The 17,561-nt window shown below is 40.3% G+C and overlaps 1 protein-coding gene across 5 annotated transcripts in view; it reads left to right on the top strand.

Annotated features, from left to right (window-relative positions):
- Nucleotides 1-17,561, top strand: part of hycc2 (hyccin PI4KA lipid kinase complex subunit 2) — a 45,319-nt gene that overhangs the window by 22,564 nt on the left and 5,194 nt on the right. For 4 of the 5 annotated variants that reach the window (XR_007828387.1, XM_051118773.1, XM_051118775.1 and 1 more), the window contains exons 7-11: nucleotides 2,165-2,319; nucleotides 2,477-2,572; nucleotides 5,173-5,289; nucleotides 5,505-5,592; nucleotides 5,680-5,836. Coding sequence is in view for 4 of the 5 variants with exons in the window: in XM_051118773.1 (XP_050974730.1) it covers nucleotides 2,165-2,319; nucleotides 2,477-2,572; nucleotides 5,173-5,289; nucleotides 5,505-5,592; nucleotides 5,680-5,836 (613 nt within the window). In the remaining variant the exon portion in view is untranslated. The remainder of the gene's footprint in view (nucleotides 1-2,164; nucleotides 2,320-2,476; nucleotides 2,573-5,172; nucleotides 5,290-5,504; nucleotides 5,593-5,679; nucleotides 5,837-17,561) is intronic. The other variant, XM_051118776.1, reaches the window with a different exon arrangement.

The raw sequence follows: 17,561 nt of genomic DNA, 5'->3' as shown, positions 1-17,561 counted from the left end.
CTGGATAGTAATGTGGTCACAATTAGACGTGTTGTGGCCGTTACAGGTCGAGTGTGCATTGATTCTCAATAACTCAACAGCCTGTGGTCATTTATTCTTACATAATAAATGCAAGTCTGTACTATGTAACCTGAATGAAAAATCATGATCTGGAACAATAATGGAAATTCTAAAGTGCTTTTTCTCATGATACCAGGTAAATGTTGTATTTCCTAGCTTTGGAAATAGTCCAGTAAACACTGCTGATTGGGACTGTAGATGTTAGTGAAAAAGTGGAGAAAACTATGCTTTAGAGCAGTGCTTCTCAACTCCAGTCCTCGGGGCCCACTGCTCTGCCCGTTATGTATGTTTCTGTCAGTTCAGTCAGTTCACGGTCAGTTCAGTTCAATATCTTTCTTCAAACGAGCTGATGATCTGAATCAGGTGCGTTAAATGAGGGAGACACACAAAATGTGCGGAGCAGTGGGTCTCGAGGACTGGAGTTGAGAAGCACTGCTCTAACAGACCTGTGCCAGACAGCCAGGAAAGAGACGTGAGCATTTGGTGAGAAATAAAGAGAGATTCTTACTGAGTGCAGTGTGTGTTGCCTGTTCCGTACTGTTACAACAGAAAAATATAAGAAAATCATCTGGAGGAGCAGAAAACAGGAAATATATCACAGAAATCCAATGATACCAGTGAAATAAATACAATAACAAATGTCATAGATGGATAAAAATAGAGCAGCTCATTCAGTCAAACTGAGAGATAAGGACTATTTGTTGTACAGCCGTATTAATTGAAATGATTTGTTTCAGGCCTTTTCAATAGCAGTTCCCTGAAGCAGAAGTGCTGATGCCATATTTGAGCACTATAGCTGCCTTTCTCAGAACTGTAGTGGCATCTTTGGTTCATGAGCTGCAGTCTCATTTGTCTGACATGTTACTTATTTGGCCGTCTGGTTCTCTAATTCTTTTCATTTCTTCTGTTGTAGATTCTTCTTCTTTATTTTTTGCCTTTGTTTCGGAAAGGGTTATAATTAGGTTATATTTAGATAAATTGAGAATCATGATTTTTTTTTTTTTTTGTTTCAAATAAAGATCACGATTCTCCCACTATTCTGAGCTAAGCAAAATAGTATGTAATTTACCAGAGGCTGTGACAGAATATTAATTGCCTCATTCTATTCAAAAAAAAATTTGAATGAATGATTCAATAGCTCACTCATACGTAATTCACTGAATTAATCAGCGTTTTTGAACGAATCTCTGGAGTGAATGATTCAATCACGAATATGTTTTTTTTTTACCAGTCACTTGTCACCAACTAGTGTCAAAACGATGTAATCAACATTAATCAACAGATGTTATTTGCCAGTTTGAAGCAAAAAATTACTTTCAAAAGATGATTTGCTCCATTTTGATCACTACCATAGACATCCAAACTATAGGCTTTTAATTCTGTGATGTACTTGTATGAGTGTAAGGCAGGTGGTTGAATAGACTGCTTGTGAAGCTGTTTCGTACCTAAACATGAAAGCTGCTCTCTCTGTTTTACTGAATTAACAGACACCGACGAGTCATTTAGAAACAGGATTGTGTGGGTGTTTGAATCGAGATCGCAGTCTTTTGATCGTGCAGCCCCTAGTTATAATTGTGTTAGGTGGTGAAACTAGAGCATGATTGAGTGAGAAGTCATGCTGCTCATATTAGCACAAGTGTTGTAATTATTGTGGGAGTGCCAATCAATATTCACTAACTTTCCGAAATAGCCACAGGGCAGTGCTGCTTTCACTATGTGTTTAGTGTTAGCAGCACAATGACTACACACACCAGAGCCAACTGCATAAACTAGTCTTTAGTGTGCACCTAAAGAAATCAAGAACTAAGATGCAGGATTGATGCTCCTAAAAGTCAGACTTAACCCAACTCAGCTCAGTTTGGCATATCAAGCATCAGTGATCATTATTTAATGGCTGCTTTAATGATGCTTCCCGACCCTTGTGCTGGGGATCCCTCAACAGTGCACGCTTCAGAGATTTCCTTTGGCCTGAAGCAGGTGTGTTTGACTGAAGAGACGTGTGAAATGTGCAGTGCTGAGCAGCTCCAGAAACAGGGATGAGAAGCACTGCTGTATAGATGTGCTAACAGTTAGCATCTGTGTGGTGTCCCTAACCTCCGTTTAGTGTCACTGTGTGTGTGTGTGTTCGTGTTCATGTGTTCAGCCGTCTAGTCTGGGCTCCATGGCTTTGACTGAGGGAGCTCTGTGTCAGCATGACCTGATCAGAGTGATCTACAGCGGCCTGCACCCGCAGAGAGAGACCGTCACTGCCCAGAACAGGTCATTGTCCTGATAACACTGTTTTTTCTCAAAGGAAGGATTTGTGAAATTAACCCACAAATGTGTGCTTAATCTGTAGTGTCCATACACACTCAAGGCACTTGCTGCTAATGGATGTCTGTGTACAGGTGATGTTTTTTATGATGTGTGTCTGCAGGTTTGAGGTGCTGTGTTTCCTGATGCTGTGCTATAATTCGGTGGTGGTCTACATGCCCCCCTCATCACACCAGGCCGTCTGCAGAATGAGCTCACGGTGAGATCTCATCTCTCATCCTCTCTCTGAATCGAGAGCCAGTAGTTACAGTTGAGATCAAAAGTTTACATACACCTTGCAGAATCTGCAGTGTGAATTTATTTGACCAAAACAAGAGGAATCATACAAATTGCATGTTATTATTCATTTAGTACTGACCTGAATAAGATATTTCACATAAAAGACATTTACACATAGTCCACAAGAGAAAATAATAGTTGAAATTAGAAAAATGATCCTGTTCAAAAGTTTACATACACTTGATTCTTAATACTGTGTTGTGACCTGAATGAGCCAGAGCTGTGTTTTTGTTTAGTGAAAGTTGTTCATAAGTCTCTTGTTTGTCCTGAACAGTTAAACTGGTGCTGTTCTTCAGCAAAAAAATACTTCAGGTCCCACTAATTATTTGGTTTTTCAGCATTTTTGTGTGTTTGAACCCTTTCCAACAATGACTGTATGATTTTGAGATCCATCTTTTCACACTGAGGACAACTGAGGGACTCACATGCAACTATTACAGAAGATTCAAACACTCACTGATGCTCCAGAAGGAAAAACCATGCATTAACAATCGAGGGATAAAAACTTTTTGAATGATCAGGGTAAAGTTCACTAATTTTGTCCTCTGGAAACTATCTGTAGATTCTGTAGGGCAGTACTTAATGGAAAAAAATATGATATTTTGGCAAAGTAAGAAAAATGTACACATCTCCATTCTGTTCAAAAGTTTACACTCTGGCTCTAAATGCATGGTTTTTTCCTTCTGGAGCATCAGTGAGTGTTTGAACCTTCTGTAATAGTTACATATGAGTCTCTCAGTTGTCCTCAGTGTGAAAAGATGGATCTCAAAATCATACAGTCATTGTTGGAAAGGGTTCAAACACACAAAAATGCTGAAAAACCAAAGAATCTGCAGGAGCCTTTTCTGTAGAACAGCAGCAGTTTAATTGTTCAGGACAAACAAAGACTCATGAACAGCTGTAATAACAACAACAAAAAAACACAGCTGTGGATCATTCAGATAACAACACAGTATGAAGAAACAAGTGTATGTAAACTTTTGAACGGGGTCATTTTTATAAATTTTTATAAAATAATAAACTATTATTTCTCTTTTGTTGACTACAGAGACATAATCGGAAAACCACGCCCTCCGGGGGGAAAACAATCCAACGCTCTCCATTGACTTTGTATTGCAGGAAGCTACCTCTCTTTCATTTCTGATGAAAAACAGAACAATGTCTAAAAGCTGCTGTGTGACAAGGTGTACAGTAAACAAGCTAAAAAACCAGTACTATGTTTTTATAAGCTTTCGACCTTAAAAACGAGTGTTTAAGGACACAAAAGTGCACAACATGTCATACTGACTCAGCATGCTTTCAGTGACAAGTTCATTATGCCGGCTGACTCTAAAACCTCCACCTTCCCCAGCTCCACCTGTATAGATGAGTTTGAACTGCTTTAAATGGCTGGTTGGTATTCACTGTGCAGCAGCAGCTTTGAGTTCCTCTAAACCCTCCACCTTCCCCAGCTCCACCTGTATAGATCTGCTATGTTATTTGTGCAGCAGCAGTGTGTCTTAAATATTCACAGCACTGTATCACTGTACTGCTTTGGCAGTAGCAAGTTCCTGTCCAGCAGCAATAATCTGCAACTACAACAATAACCTACAGCAGCAGCAGCGTAGCAGATCTATTCTGCCAAGACCAAATACATTAACATTATCATTTACATTACCATGCTAAAATCTTCCGAGAGTTGTCATGGAAGAATTTTTTTTTTAACCATGTTAAAGGATTATTTCACGACCCTATGTAAACCTGAGAGGAGGAAATATATTGAGAAACTCAGTTTTATTGGTCTATGTCAGTGCTCATTTTCCATACCTTCCTTTTGCTGGAGAAATGATCCAGCTGAATGGCCAAACGTGAAGTATCCTGATATTCACAACTATTTTTTGTCCTTAAACGCTCGTTTTTTGTCAACAGCTTATAAAAATGTAGTTCTGGGTTTTTTAGTTTGTTTACTGTACACCTTGTCACACAGCAGCTTTCAGACATTGTTCTGCGTTTTGTTTTAAGTCAGAAATGACAAGGAGGCAACTTCCTGCAATACAAAGTCAAAGGACAGTGTTGGATTGTTTTCCCCCATTGTGGGCATGGCCTAAATGCGCTCTCTAAGTAAATGTCTTTTATGTGAAGTATCTTGTTCAGGTCAGTACTAAATAAAAAATAACATGCCTTTTGTATGATCCCTCTTATTTTGGTAAAATAACATTTTGCGGATTCTGGAAGATGTATGTAAACTTTTGACTTCAACTGTATGTTAGAAGAAGGCCTGCTGTCATGGGGCTTTCACTTTGCCCACCCAAGTGAAACACTAGCATAAAAGAAATGCAATGGGAATACAGTCGTATCTGAGCACAAATGTCATTTTAGCCAGACACACTACAATTTTTGTTGTTAGCTTTGGCTTACGGTCACGTTCAGGACGAAGTGTTATGTTGACTCTCCTCACCAGCCCTAGAGGTTTGGACAGGAGATGAATGTGGGCTGGTGTGTTCGTGCAGAGCCGTTGATCTCATGTGTCTGATGTGTCAGGTTGTGCGTGTGCGGCTTTCCCCGTCAGCAGCTGAAGGCCTGGACGGCTCCCTGCATACGTGTGGTGTTGGACCCAGAGTTCATGGTGCAAATGCTTGCTGCTGTCTATCATGCCATGTAAGTGTGAACACAAGCAGAGACGACTCATTCCTTCCAGACTCAAATGAGTGTTGTCAAACAGTTGCATGTCAAGGGTGAACTTGCCACAAGGTGGCGCTATTTACAAGCTTGTTTTTACGTTTTGTGGATCAAGCTGTTAGTAATGCCTGATCAGGTTTGCTCTGGTGTTTTAATACTATATTTGTGTATGAATGGACGTGTGTTTGTGACAGATATAACGGCGAGTGGGATGCGGGGAGAGAGGCTTTGGATGACATCCTGTACAGAGCTCAGCTGGAGCTGTATTCGGAGCCGCTGCTGGTATGATTCAGACACCTTTGGCTGTGGATTATTCTCTCTGCTGCTAGTCAGGCTTTTTTACCCGCTCTGTGCCTCTGTGCTGTTTAGCTGGGCAATGCGATGAGGAGCTCTCTGCCTGACAGCGCTCCGGACGGATCTCAGGGGAAGAAGGTCCTGCAGGTGGAGGTCACTCCTACCATCAGACGAATTTCCCACTGCGCCATCACAGCTGCATCCATCCGCAGACTGCGCTGGAAGAGAGAGGGTGAGGTGAACACACACACACACACACACACACACACACACACACAGTCACCTGACCGTATCTAACAAACACTGGACGATTCCTCCTGGATCACTTCCTACATCTACACCTCCTTCATCTCATCAGACCAGGGTGTCCAAACCTGTTCATTGTCCTGTAGAGTTTAGCTGGACTCCGCAGAACTCCAGGATCAATACTGGACAACCCTGCATTAGACCCTAAACCTGTCATTATCATACATATTTGATTTTTTTTTTTTTTTTTCCCGAAGTCCACTTATAATGTAGAGGTATTTTGTGTCAAACATAGTCATAATTTTTGTTTTCCCATATTTCAAATTTCCCAGCAGCTTTCCTTTTTTTATTTATTTATTTTTTTTGCTACTGTACTTTGAAGACTTGCAGTGCTTTTAGATCTTAAGTACACCCCATGAAAAGTTTTATACTTTTGCATATGTGGGCATATCAGAACTGAAACGTTATTTGGGCAGTATTGATAGGTGAAGGTAATAAAATGTAACAAATAATGATGAAAACTGTGAATATGTGTCTTATAATCAGTTATCAGTTTTCTGTCGTATATCAACCAAAAGTAAAAACCTTTGCCCATTCCCCCAGAATTCCTTTAACCGTGTGATTTTGTTTCATGTAGCATTTCAGTCAGACTGAGATATTTGAATCAGCCGTTTCTTCTGATCCACTCATTTGTGGATTTGCATGCATGGTTTGGACATTATGATGTCTTCTCAAGCTGCTTTGGATAATGTGGAATTCATAGTTGACCTTATGGTGGCAAGTTTGCTGCACCCTAAAGCATTGAAAATCATATAAGAATTTTAAAAGAGCACTTGATTAAACAAGAATTAGATTAAAAACTTGCAAGACTAAGCTTAAAAAACTGCCATTAGATTGCCATTTGTTTGAAACCTCCTCTGTTTGTAGATTATTGTACATGCAGTGGAATTGTGATTTAAATAGCTTGGAACTGGCTTTAAATCTCTCTCCAGACAACAGCCCCAAGCCTTCTGAGGGGCTAATTTAGCTCATTTCATCGGGGCTTGATGATACTATGTACATAAATGCATTTGACCAAAGCAAGCCAGTTTACTGAATTTTATGTAAGCTGTGTGTCACACTTGAGCATTGAGATGTGTGTTAGAGCCTGCATTTCAGTCCGAGGCCGATGGGCCCCAGCCTCTAGGGCTGGGCTTCGGGACAATTTTTACAACATAACTCAGATGCGGGCTAGGCAACGTGCCTGTTTTAAGCTTCTCCTTATTTTTATATTTTAGACATCCATCAATTAAGGTGAAAAAAAATTGCTGCACTGGTGCAAACAGCACAAGACCGTGCTACCGCTGTCAAGAGCGGCTCTGAACGCGCCTTCAGAGCAGCTGGAAGAGATCCGTGTTCAAGCACATACAATGGGCTAAAGCTTGCCGCAAAGCACCGGCAAAAGCAATTTTAATTATTGTCGGGGGAAATGGTAAAGAGGTATTCAAATTATTTATTAATAAACTAGTGTTCTCTGACTCAGTGTCGCAAAGATGAAGTTGATGATCCTGACTCGCCATCTCCTCATTGGATGAGCCTTTAGAGAGAAATGCATCTTTACGGTTTACATAATGAAACAGTTTTTGTTTTTGATTACATTTTTTTAAGTAGTAATCCAAAGCTTTCTATAGATATATTTATCATGTCTGTAAGACAAGTAGTCGTCGAGTTTTGGTTCATCATTGTGAAGCGCTCCTGTTCAAGACAGAGACGGAAGAAAGCACATCTTGTTTGATTTCTTTATTTTATAAAAGCACAACATTTTGTTGATATTGTGAGTGCACACATAAAAGTAGACACTTTTCTGAATGCTGTATTACTCTTACCTTTATGAGCAAAAATGATGGTGCATTTTAAGTTGTTTCAAATGCAAGTGTTTGCACTGGAAAGTGCACTTTAGCTTCCACTCTTCGCATAAACCATTGGATATGCATTCAATAGCACACATTTATCTAGGTTAAACGTTTAAAAACATTGTGATGTGCTTGAACTGTTTTAAATCTATAGATTTTATTTTAGGCAAGTTGTGATAATTTGAAGAGGCTAAATTGATCAAACATACACTACCGTTCAAAAGTTTGGGGTCAGTAAGACTTGTAATAGTCTTTAAAGAAGTCTCTTATGCTCATCAAGGCTGTATTTATTTGATTAAAAATATAGAAAAAAAAACAGTAATATTGCAAAATGTTTTTACAATATAAAATAATGTTTTTTATTTTAACATACTCTAAAATAGAATTTATTCCTGTGATGAAAAGCTGAATTTTTATCAGCTGTTACTCCAGTCTTAAGTGTCACATGATCCTTCAGAAATCATTCTAATATGCGGATTTATTACTAGAATGATCAGTGTTGGATAATATCAACAGTTGTGCTGCCAAATATTTTTTGGAACCTGTGATTTATTTTTTTTTTTTTTCCCAGGATTCTTTCATGAATAACAAGTTTAAAAAGTATAGTGTTTATTCAAAATATAAATATTTTATAACAATGTAAATTATTTATTATTAACTTTTAATAAACTTTTAATTATTAACTTAATACATCCTTGGTGAATAAAAGTATTAATTTCTTAAAAAAAACAAAACAAAAAAAAAAACAATAAAAACGTACTGACCCCAAACTTTTGAACGGTTCCTGGTTCTGGAATCAATGGGATTTGATTCCAAGAATCGATTCCTCACTGTTGTTTTCGATTCTTTTTCAGTTCTTGTGTTTTAGATTGGGGGAACCTAATTTCACAATGACTGCAGGATAAAGGTCGTAGAAAGTAGCCTTGTCATAATATAAAGCTTCATTTGTAAAAATTACAATACATTTCTGTAGCTCTGATTTTAATTAGTAATTTTAATTTTATTCTACATTGCCCATGAAATTAGTCATAGCCCACAGCTCAGCAGTGGACATGTGTTTATTGCGTAAATGAAGAGGGAAATAAATAAAGATGGAAATAAGATCAAGACCCTTGATCTATTCTGTCATGCAGCGCTCTAAACTGTGGACAACATGAGCCAGTTCCACCGTAAAATGAATCAGATGTCTAATCACTATTAGCAAGAGGCAAATTAATGGGTGCTTCTCAAACAAAAGGCTGTATCCTCAAACTCAAGACGAGCTCAGTACCGACTCGTTTTCATTCAGTTTATTTTCGTGAATCAACGTTCAGCAACGTTTGATGACATAGCAGCTGAGACATGCAGCCTTCCATTTGAGAGGCACCCATAGATACGCTTTGTTGAACTGAATACGGCTCTGAATGAGGAGTCGATTGAACTTGATGGGATCGATTCCAAACTTTGGAATCGACTCTCAAGACTCATCGAGACATCTTGGCAATGGACACTTTCTCTCCTGCAGCAGTAAATGCGACACTGTGCTGCTCTGACTGTGAAGACTATAAAGGTGTTCCTTTGACGTCTTCCAGATGGAGAGTATTTCCTTCTGCAAGAACAGATTTGTGAATAAAAGACCAGGGTTGTGGACATGTGTCATTTTAAAGACGTCATTTCACAGTTGTGTAATATGTGACACATTCTGCTGTCACAGGCATGAGAGTTGTGTCATCTGTCAGAGAGTTTCACTGCCAAGGGCTTTACACACAGCACAGCTGAACTGAGTTGAAATTTTCACAGACGTGCTGGGTCTTGTGCAGTTTCTAATCCAGTTGAACCGGAATGTTCCTGCTTTTCCTGTGGTTTACAGGCAAGTAAGGGCTAGGCCAAGAGCTCTATAAGGAACTGCAGAGTGCAAATGACTTGTCACTGCACACAACAGAAGCAGTTGTACACTCTGTGGGCAGCTTGGTGAACCTAGATCATCATCTTTGTGTAACTCTCACAGAGATGCACAATTCTGTAAAAACCTCTCTCATTAACTCTATGAGCAGGTTTTTCAATAGCATCTTGAAGGTGTTAAATTACGGCTTAAAACAGTTACATACAACATTTCCTGCCAAAAAGAAGTAGTGTCACTGTGCTGCCAGTTCACTCTTGCTCCATGTTGAGTCAACGCCCAGCCAAAATCCCTTCACCTGCCACTACAGTTCCTCTGGAACTGAAACCACCATTGAAATCAAAACCCTCTTGGTGCTGCTCAGCTGTTCAGTAAGCGCTGTGCCTGTTGTCCAGTCATGCAAATTAAGATTGGGTACTAAATGCAGTAAACTGCAATCCAGTTTGCACAACAGCCACCTCATTTCAGTGGCTTTAAGGCCTTTCCACACTGAGCGCAAAAAAATTAAATGAACATCGGAGGCGATTATGTGCTGGAATAAAACAACTATTCCTATGGATGCTTCCACAGATCACGAACATTCACACACCGAAAATGCAGTTTTTTTTTTTATTTGTTTTGTTTGTTTTTTTTTCAACCAGTCCAACGAATCTTTTTCTTTTTACAAAGCGAAAACACGGGCTGTCCAATAAGATTTGAGCATTACGTCACATGCCCGGAGCAGCTGCTGTTGCACAAAAGTACTAGAGTGGTGGCACTGTTTAAAAAACCAGTGTAAACAAACACAGAAGAAGAGTATTCCATGAAAGAGGATGGTGAGCTCATTAGTATCTGGGAACAGATTTATTCTCACATTTTTTTAATACAGAATATGATATCTTTAAATTTTCCACTGAATTATGTGATCTGAAGAGCACTGTCCATTTTCTTCCATGTGCGTGAGTATTATATGAGTCAGAGCACATTCACTCTAGATCTGTCAATCATGTGATCGTATCTACTGTTATTGCATAAGAAAAAAATGAAACATTTTCTGTATACATGAAACATGAAAGCAAATAGACATGATTATGACAATGTATTTTCTGCATTTGTTTTATGTAGCTCATGATATTTTTATAACAATAAAGGATGTTTATGACAAATGATAAGCAGTGTAGCATTATGAAACATACAAAGAGTGCATAGTTTGTGTTTCTGGTGTAGAACCAAACTTTATTTAACTTTAACTTAATGTTGTATATTGAGCAGCGGACAATGTTAAATATATTTATTCCATGGAATGTCTGGATACTGGATTCTGATTGGCTGGCAGGTATGCAGTAAAACCGTTTAATGCACAGGTAGCTCCAGGTCAGTTTAATCACCATTTTACAGTGGGTACGGAAAGTATTCAGACCCCCTTAAATTTTTCACTCTTTGTTATATTGCAGCCATTTGCTAAAATCATTTAAGTTCATTTTTTTCCTCATTAATGTACACACAGCACCCCATATTGACAGAAAAACACAGAATTGTTGACATTTTTGCAGATTTATTAAAAAAGAAAAACTGAAATATCACCTGGTCCTAAGCATTCAGACCCTTTGCTGTGACACTCATATATTTAACTCAGGTGCTGTCCATTTCTTCTGATCATCCTTGAGATGGTTCTACACCTTCATTTGAGTCCAGCTGTGTTTGATTATACTGATTGGACTTGATTAGGAAAGCCACACACCTGTCTATATAAGACCTTACAGCTCACAGTGCATGTCAGAGCAAATGAGAATCATGAGGTCAAAGGAACTGCCTGAAGAGCTCAGAGACAGAATTGTGGCAAGGCACAGATCTGGCCAAGGTTACAAAAAAATTCTGCTGCACTTAAGGTTCCTAAGATCACAGTGGCCTCCATAATCCTTAAATGGAAGACGTTCGGGACGACCAGAACCCTTCCTAGAGCTGGCCGTCCGGCCAAACTGAGCTATCGGGGGAGAAGAGCCTTGGTGACAGAGGTAAAGAAGAACCCAAAGATCACTGCGGCTGAGCTCCAGAGATGCAGTCGGGAGATGGGAGAAAGTTGTAGAAAGTCAACCATCACTGCAGCCCTCCACCAGTCGGGGCTTTATGGCAGAGTGGCCCGACGGAAGCCTCTTCTCAGTGCAAGACACATGAAAGCCCGCATGGAGTTTGCTAAAAAACACCTCCAAGATGGTGAGAAATAAGATTCTCTGGTCTGATGAGACCAAGATAGAACTTTTTGGCCTTAATTCTAAGCGGTATGTGTGGAGAAAACCAGGCACTGCTCATCACATGTCCAATACAGTCCCAACAGTGAAGCATGGTGGTGGCAGCATCATGCTGTGGGGGTGTTTTTCAGCTGCAGGGACAGGACGACTGGTTGCGATCGAGGGAAAGATGAATGCGGCCAAGTACAGGGATATCCTGGACGAAAACCTTCTCCAGAGCGCTCAGGACCTCAGACTGGGCCGAAGGTTTACCTTCCAACAAGACAATGACCCTAAGCACACAGCTACAATAACGAAGGAGTGGCTTCACAACAACTCCGTGACTGTTCTTGAATGGCCCAGCCAGAGCCCTGACTTAAACCCAACTGAGCATCTCTGGAGAGACCTAAAAATGGCTGTCCACCAACGTTTACCATCCAACCTGACAGAACTGGAGAGGATCTGCAAGGAGGAATGGCAGAGGATCCCCAAATCCAGGTGTGAAATCTTTCCCAAAAAGACTCATGGCTGTATTAGATCAAAAGGGTGCTTCTACTAAATACTGAGCAAAGGGTCTGAATACTTGGGACCATGTGATATTTCAGTTTTTCTTTTTTAATAAATCTGCAAAAATGTCAACAATTCTGTGTTTTTCTGTCAATATGGGGTGCTGTGTGTACATTAATGAGGGAAAAAAAAGAACTTCAATGATTTTAGCAAATGGCTGCAATATAACAAAGAGTGAAAAATCTAAGGGGGTCTGAATACTTTCCGTACCCACTGTATATAATGCGCTGCTTTAATTGATGCACACAAACGCACACACAGAAAGAAAGAGAGAGAGAGAGAGGTCAGAGATCGCACTGCGCTGCGCACATACATAAACTTGTTGTCAGCCCTTCCCCACTATTCTCATTAATAAAATAGCCTAGATACTAGATCGCTACATTATATTCCTTAGCAACGAAGTGGTAAAATCACTGTTTTTGAATAAATTTGTTGTTTGTAGAGAGAGACGCGCAGACGCACAGCCTGCAGGCAGGTACACACACAACTGTCATCTCTCTCTTTCTCTCTCAGTCGATTGATAATTTACTGAAATAAATGCTATAATTCATTCAAATAAATGTGATCTTACCGCACTATTTCATCTCTGTGTCTGATTTGTAGCAGGCAGAATGCTAGAGCTGCATGTCATAACTGACGAAAATAACCATCTTTTTTACCCATTCGGTCAAATATTGCACTGCAAAGAGCAATACTACTTTTAACTCATCTATAACTTGGCAAATGACCATGGAATAAGCAGGATAATCAATGGCTTGCCTTGCTTTAAAGGATTTCAAATGCACTTCTACAAAATCCTTTAATACAGAGCAAACCGTTGATTATCCCTTACATATGAGATACATATCTTAGAAAAAAATACATTGTTGGTCAGCACCACCTAGCGTGCAGGCGTGAATTAGCAGGTAATCACTTGTTTCGCCCTTGGTGTGAAAGCACCGCTAATTGGCGATTTGCCTCGCTTTTTTCGCATCGCACTCAGTGTGGAAAGGCCTTGAAACCTCCTCGCCCCTATACAATTCTGAAGTGGTATATTGCCCTCGTATTTAGAATCATTTCTGCTCTGTGAGTTGATGTCTCCTCTTTGGAGTTTGGACTCTCATCTGTTTAGGCTCTAAAGCAATGTCAGTATCAAAACAAAGACTGTCATCACCCCAAATGATCACCCTCTCTTGTACCTTACAAAGTCTACAATGTCCTGTTGGGGTGAAAGCCCACTCCACAAAAGGGATGGCTGCTTTGTGGGCATAGTCGATTGGCGTGCTCATTCAAGATGTATGCCTAGCAGCAGGCTGGTCTTCACCAAAAACTTTAATTCTGTGTCACATATTGGCACACAGAGAATGTTCTGATCTTCAGAAACCCTGTAGTGACATGCGTGTGTAACTTCCAAAACCCTAATATACCATTACTGGTTATTATGTCTGACTGATTTTTGACAAATTTGAGACATGCCTCATTATGTTTTAGACAGCAGTGGTTTCTTTTATGTTGTCCTTTCATGAACACCAATCGTCTTTAGTGGACACATTTACAAAGACTTGGACAGTTTAAAGAGTGGAGGCCTTCGATATTATTCTTGATTTCAGAGTTGTTATTGTGGTCTTAGAGTTTCCAGGATGCCTGCTCATAAGAAAAGCAGCGACTCTCCAGAATTTTCCACATTTGAGCGTCTTACTGTTGATTCTGTAAAAGGGATCAAGGTGTGGCTCTCAATAACCAGCCTTTGTTGGGAAGATCAGATTTGTCAGTAAACAAAGCTTTGTGTGCATTTATTCAAATGCCAGGGCACCTGTGCGACCCATGCTTCTCATCTCATCTCCTTTGTTGATTCCAGTAAGCTTTTGGAAAAGTTGTAGGGCAGGGGTATGGCAAACTCAGTCCTACTGAGTTTATCTCCAACCCTGATAAAACTTACTTGCCTTTGGCCTTCTAGTAATCCTGAAGACGTTGATTAGCTTGTTTATGTGTGTTTGATTAGGGTTGAAGCTGAACTCTGCAGGACTGAGTTTGCCCATCCTTGTTGTTGGGTGACGGTTTAGAGAAGTCATAAGGAAGGGAATACAAAGGAGGGGACGTGACGTGATGTATGATGTTCCATACTCGGAATTTGTGCTCTGAATTTCACCCATCCAAGTGCACACACAGCAGTGAGTAGTGAACAAACACACACACACCACAAGCACACACCCGGAGCAGTGGGCAGCCATCTCAAGGGTCTCACCTTAGTTGTGGTATTGAGGGTGGAAGAGAGCGCTGGTCATTCACTCCCCCCACCGACAATCCCTGACGGTACCAAGACTTGAACCCGTGACCTTTGGGTTACAGATCCAACTCTTTAACCATTTGGCCACTCCTGCCCCTAACACAGAGGTTCACTTACTTTTTCCAGCCTACCTTGATCACTCAGTGTCTTCAACAACATTTTAAAAAGTGCAAAGGTTTCTGTATTATTCGAGTCAGATTGTTTTTGTCTGTAATTGTGATGTGAAACTTTTTTCCACTAAAGCTCAAATCCTTACATGCCATGCCAATACAAGATCAGTACCTAATATGAATAAAAATGACTTTTCATGTGGTGTACATTTCACAGCACTGACTTCATGTCAGTTGAGCAACATGCATGGAGTCAGACACATTCCAGTGTTTATTGAAGTTAGTGATCTGACAATAAAAATTTTGAGCAATAGTATTAGTGATCCATGCCTTAGCAGAAACCACCAGTAGATTGTCTTATCTTTTTGGACCAGGGGGAACTTTTGAGTTCAGTATGTGTTCTTTCAGGACAATGTGGACACTTTATTCCACATTTATATAAGCAGCACTCATTACACTGTCCCAACATCAGTTTTTCCAACATCCTACAACCTCCCCATCTCCTCCGCTATTTCTGTTATTCTCCCTTTAGGTAGGACCACAATGGGGGGTTAAACTCGGAGCTCAAGCCGAGTCTTGGGTTCGAGCCTCCATTGAGGACAGCAAGCCAAATTCGTTTACCGCGAGCCATCAGGACTGGATGGCCAGGCGAACTAGCGAAATGGTTTTAGGTTTATTATATTTATAAGAAGCAGCTTTCTGAGGCGTGAAAGTGCAGCCGCCACGCCCGTCTTTACTCACCCTGACGCAGCATCAAAATAGAATAAAAAGCTTTTGGTTTGAAGGTTTTACTGTCAAGCAGACAAAGTCAGATGAATTCAGATGGCCCAATTAAAAAGCTCAAAGTATGTTCTAGCATATCATCTGATAGATCATCTAAACTCCCATCATCTGTCCAGATTACATGTGAAAGTGTTGCTGTGTGTGACGGAGCGTGTGTCGGTGATGTTCTTGTGTCTGTTCTCTCACTGTCTTTGTGTTTTGGCTGGTTCACAGCACACTGTGGGAAAGCACTGCACTCTGCTCATGCTGTTTACCGTGACACTAAGAAGCACATTTCCCCTGTTGTGTTACATCCCAGATTGTTTTGACTTCTCAAGCGATGCCGAATTCAGCCTCACCGTCTGCCCCGGCCGACACGCCCCACAGGACCCAGCGGCCAATCATGAGCCAGGAGGGAGGGGCTCTCTCACAGTCACACATGAGGGTAGGCGGGGGGGTGGAGTCAGATCATGGAGGCGGGCTTTTCCCCTTAGACTCACCCGATGGCCTTACTTCCTTTAGGGCACCTCAGCTTTCCTGGAATGTACCTCCCCCAAAACCCCCGAGAGTCATGCTGACCTGGTAGGATACACATAAGTGAAGCACTAGGCCCCGCAGAGAATCCTCCTGTGCACTGACATAAACACGAGTGAAAATCATTCATTCACATTGTTGAAAAGCTTCTTACAAAAACTGCTCCTGTTGACTTACATTACTGAACGTAAATTTCCACTACTGTAGCTGAAACTTCAGCTCATCTTATACACTTGTGAAATGGTTTCTCGGTCACTGCTTAAATCCCTTTCATACAGACATGAAATAGCCTTGAATTCATTCCCGAAGTTAATTTGTTGAAGTTAATGAGACCTCTAGAAATAATGATTCAAAGAGTGCGCATCTAATTATTTTTATCAGTACACAAAAAAAAGGCTTTTGAACTTTAAAAATATTTAATTATACTTTAACTTTTTTATACTTAATAACATTGCAAGTAATTTTCAACTAATAAATACAGACTCAAAACATGCAGTAACAGACCAACATTACAATCAATAACAAAGTGCTTTCAGTATCCAAAGCAACTATTTGCGTTACACACCAGTGTGTTTGTGATTGCAATAATAGACTACAATAATATGATAGCAAAAACCAGTTTGCAACATCAAGCAGCATAACAGCTGGAACTGGATGACACTGGAAGCCTCGCACATTCAGGGTTAAAAACTGCTGCAGTTGCTCTCACGGTAAAGAGAGGTGGACAGTCTAGAGCGGCTCATTCACGTTAATGTCCAGATCTGTTTTGACATTAGATATCTTATCCTCTCTGTTAACAATCCATTAAGACATAACTGATTGTACTTACATTAATTCAGAGTATTTTGATAGGTACTGTAACACACAAGATGATGATATGGGAACCGCAAGCACTAACAGAGAACTAATAAACAAACGGCTAATTATACGCAACTAGATACTGGTAAACATAAACAGTAACCAAGGAAGTGTAGGTTTCCCGCAGCACATACTCTGGATGGAATCGGCTTCAGTCACTTCAGGCTTGTGTCATGAGGAACATTGATGGCCCAGGCCTTGAAACACTTTAATTAGTTCACAAGTTCACCCTTACATCTAATCTGGTTGAGTAAACAGTAAGCATATTTTGGCGTGCTGTCCTGGGGGAGGGCTCCGAGCCCGGAATATGCCCCGAACCCAGAGAACTCCCCCCATCCCAAGTATGGGATGAGGATAGATTAAGAGTGAGAGTGAAAAACAGTCGAATGACATAGGTAAGTCAGCTGTGTGCATACATATGACTTGTGCTAGTTTGGAGGATTAGCTAGACGAGTTGCACCTGTGCCACATTAGTTGATTATCTGATCGTGCTCCTTCCGAACTTTGTTATCAAACATCATTAATTGTATTACTTCATTTGCATGAAAAAACAAAATCTGTAAAATAAGCTTCTAAATATGCTAAAAAACAATCAAACAAACAAGCAAACAAAAAACTATAAAAAGACATTTCGTA

Source organism: Labeo rohita, chromosome 9 (assembly GCF_022985175.1).
Source record: "Labeo rohita strain BAU-BD-2019 chromosome 9, IGBB_LRoh.1.0, whole genome shotgun sequence".
NCBI classification, from domain to species: Eukaryota; Metazoa; Chordata; class Actinopteri; order Cypriniformes; family Cyprinidae; genus Labeo; species Labeo rohita.
Note: the sequence above shows the minus strand (reverse complement) of the source record. Positions and strands in the feature narration are given on the sequence as shown.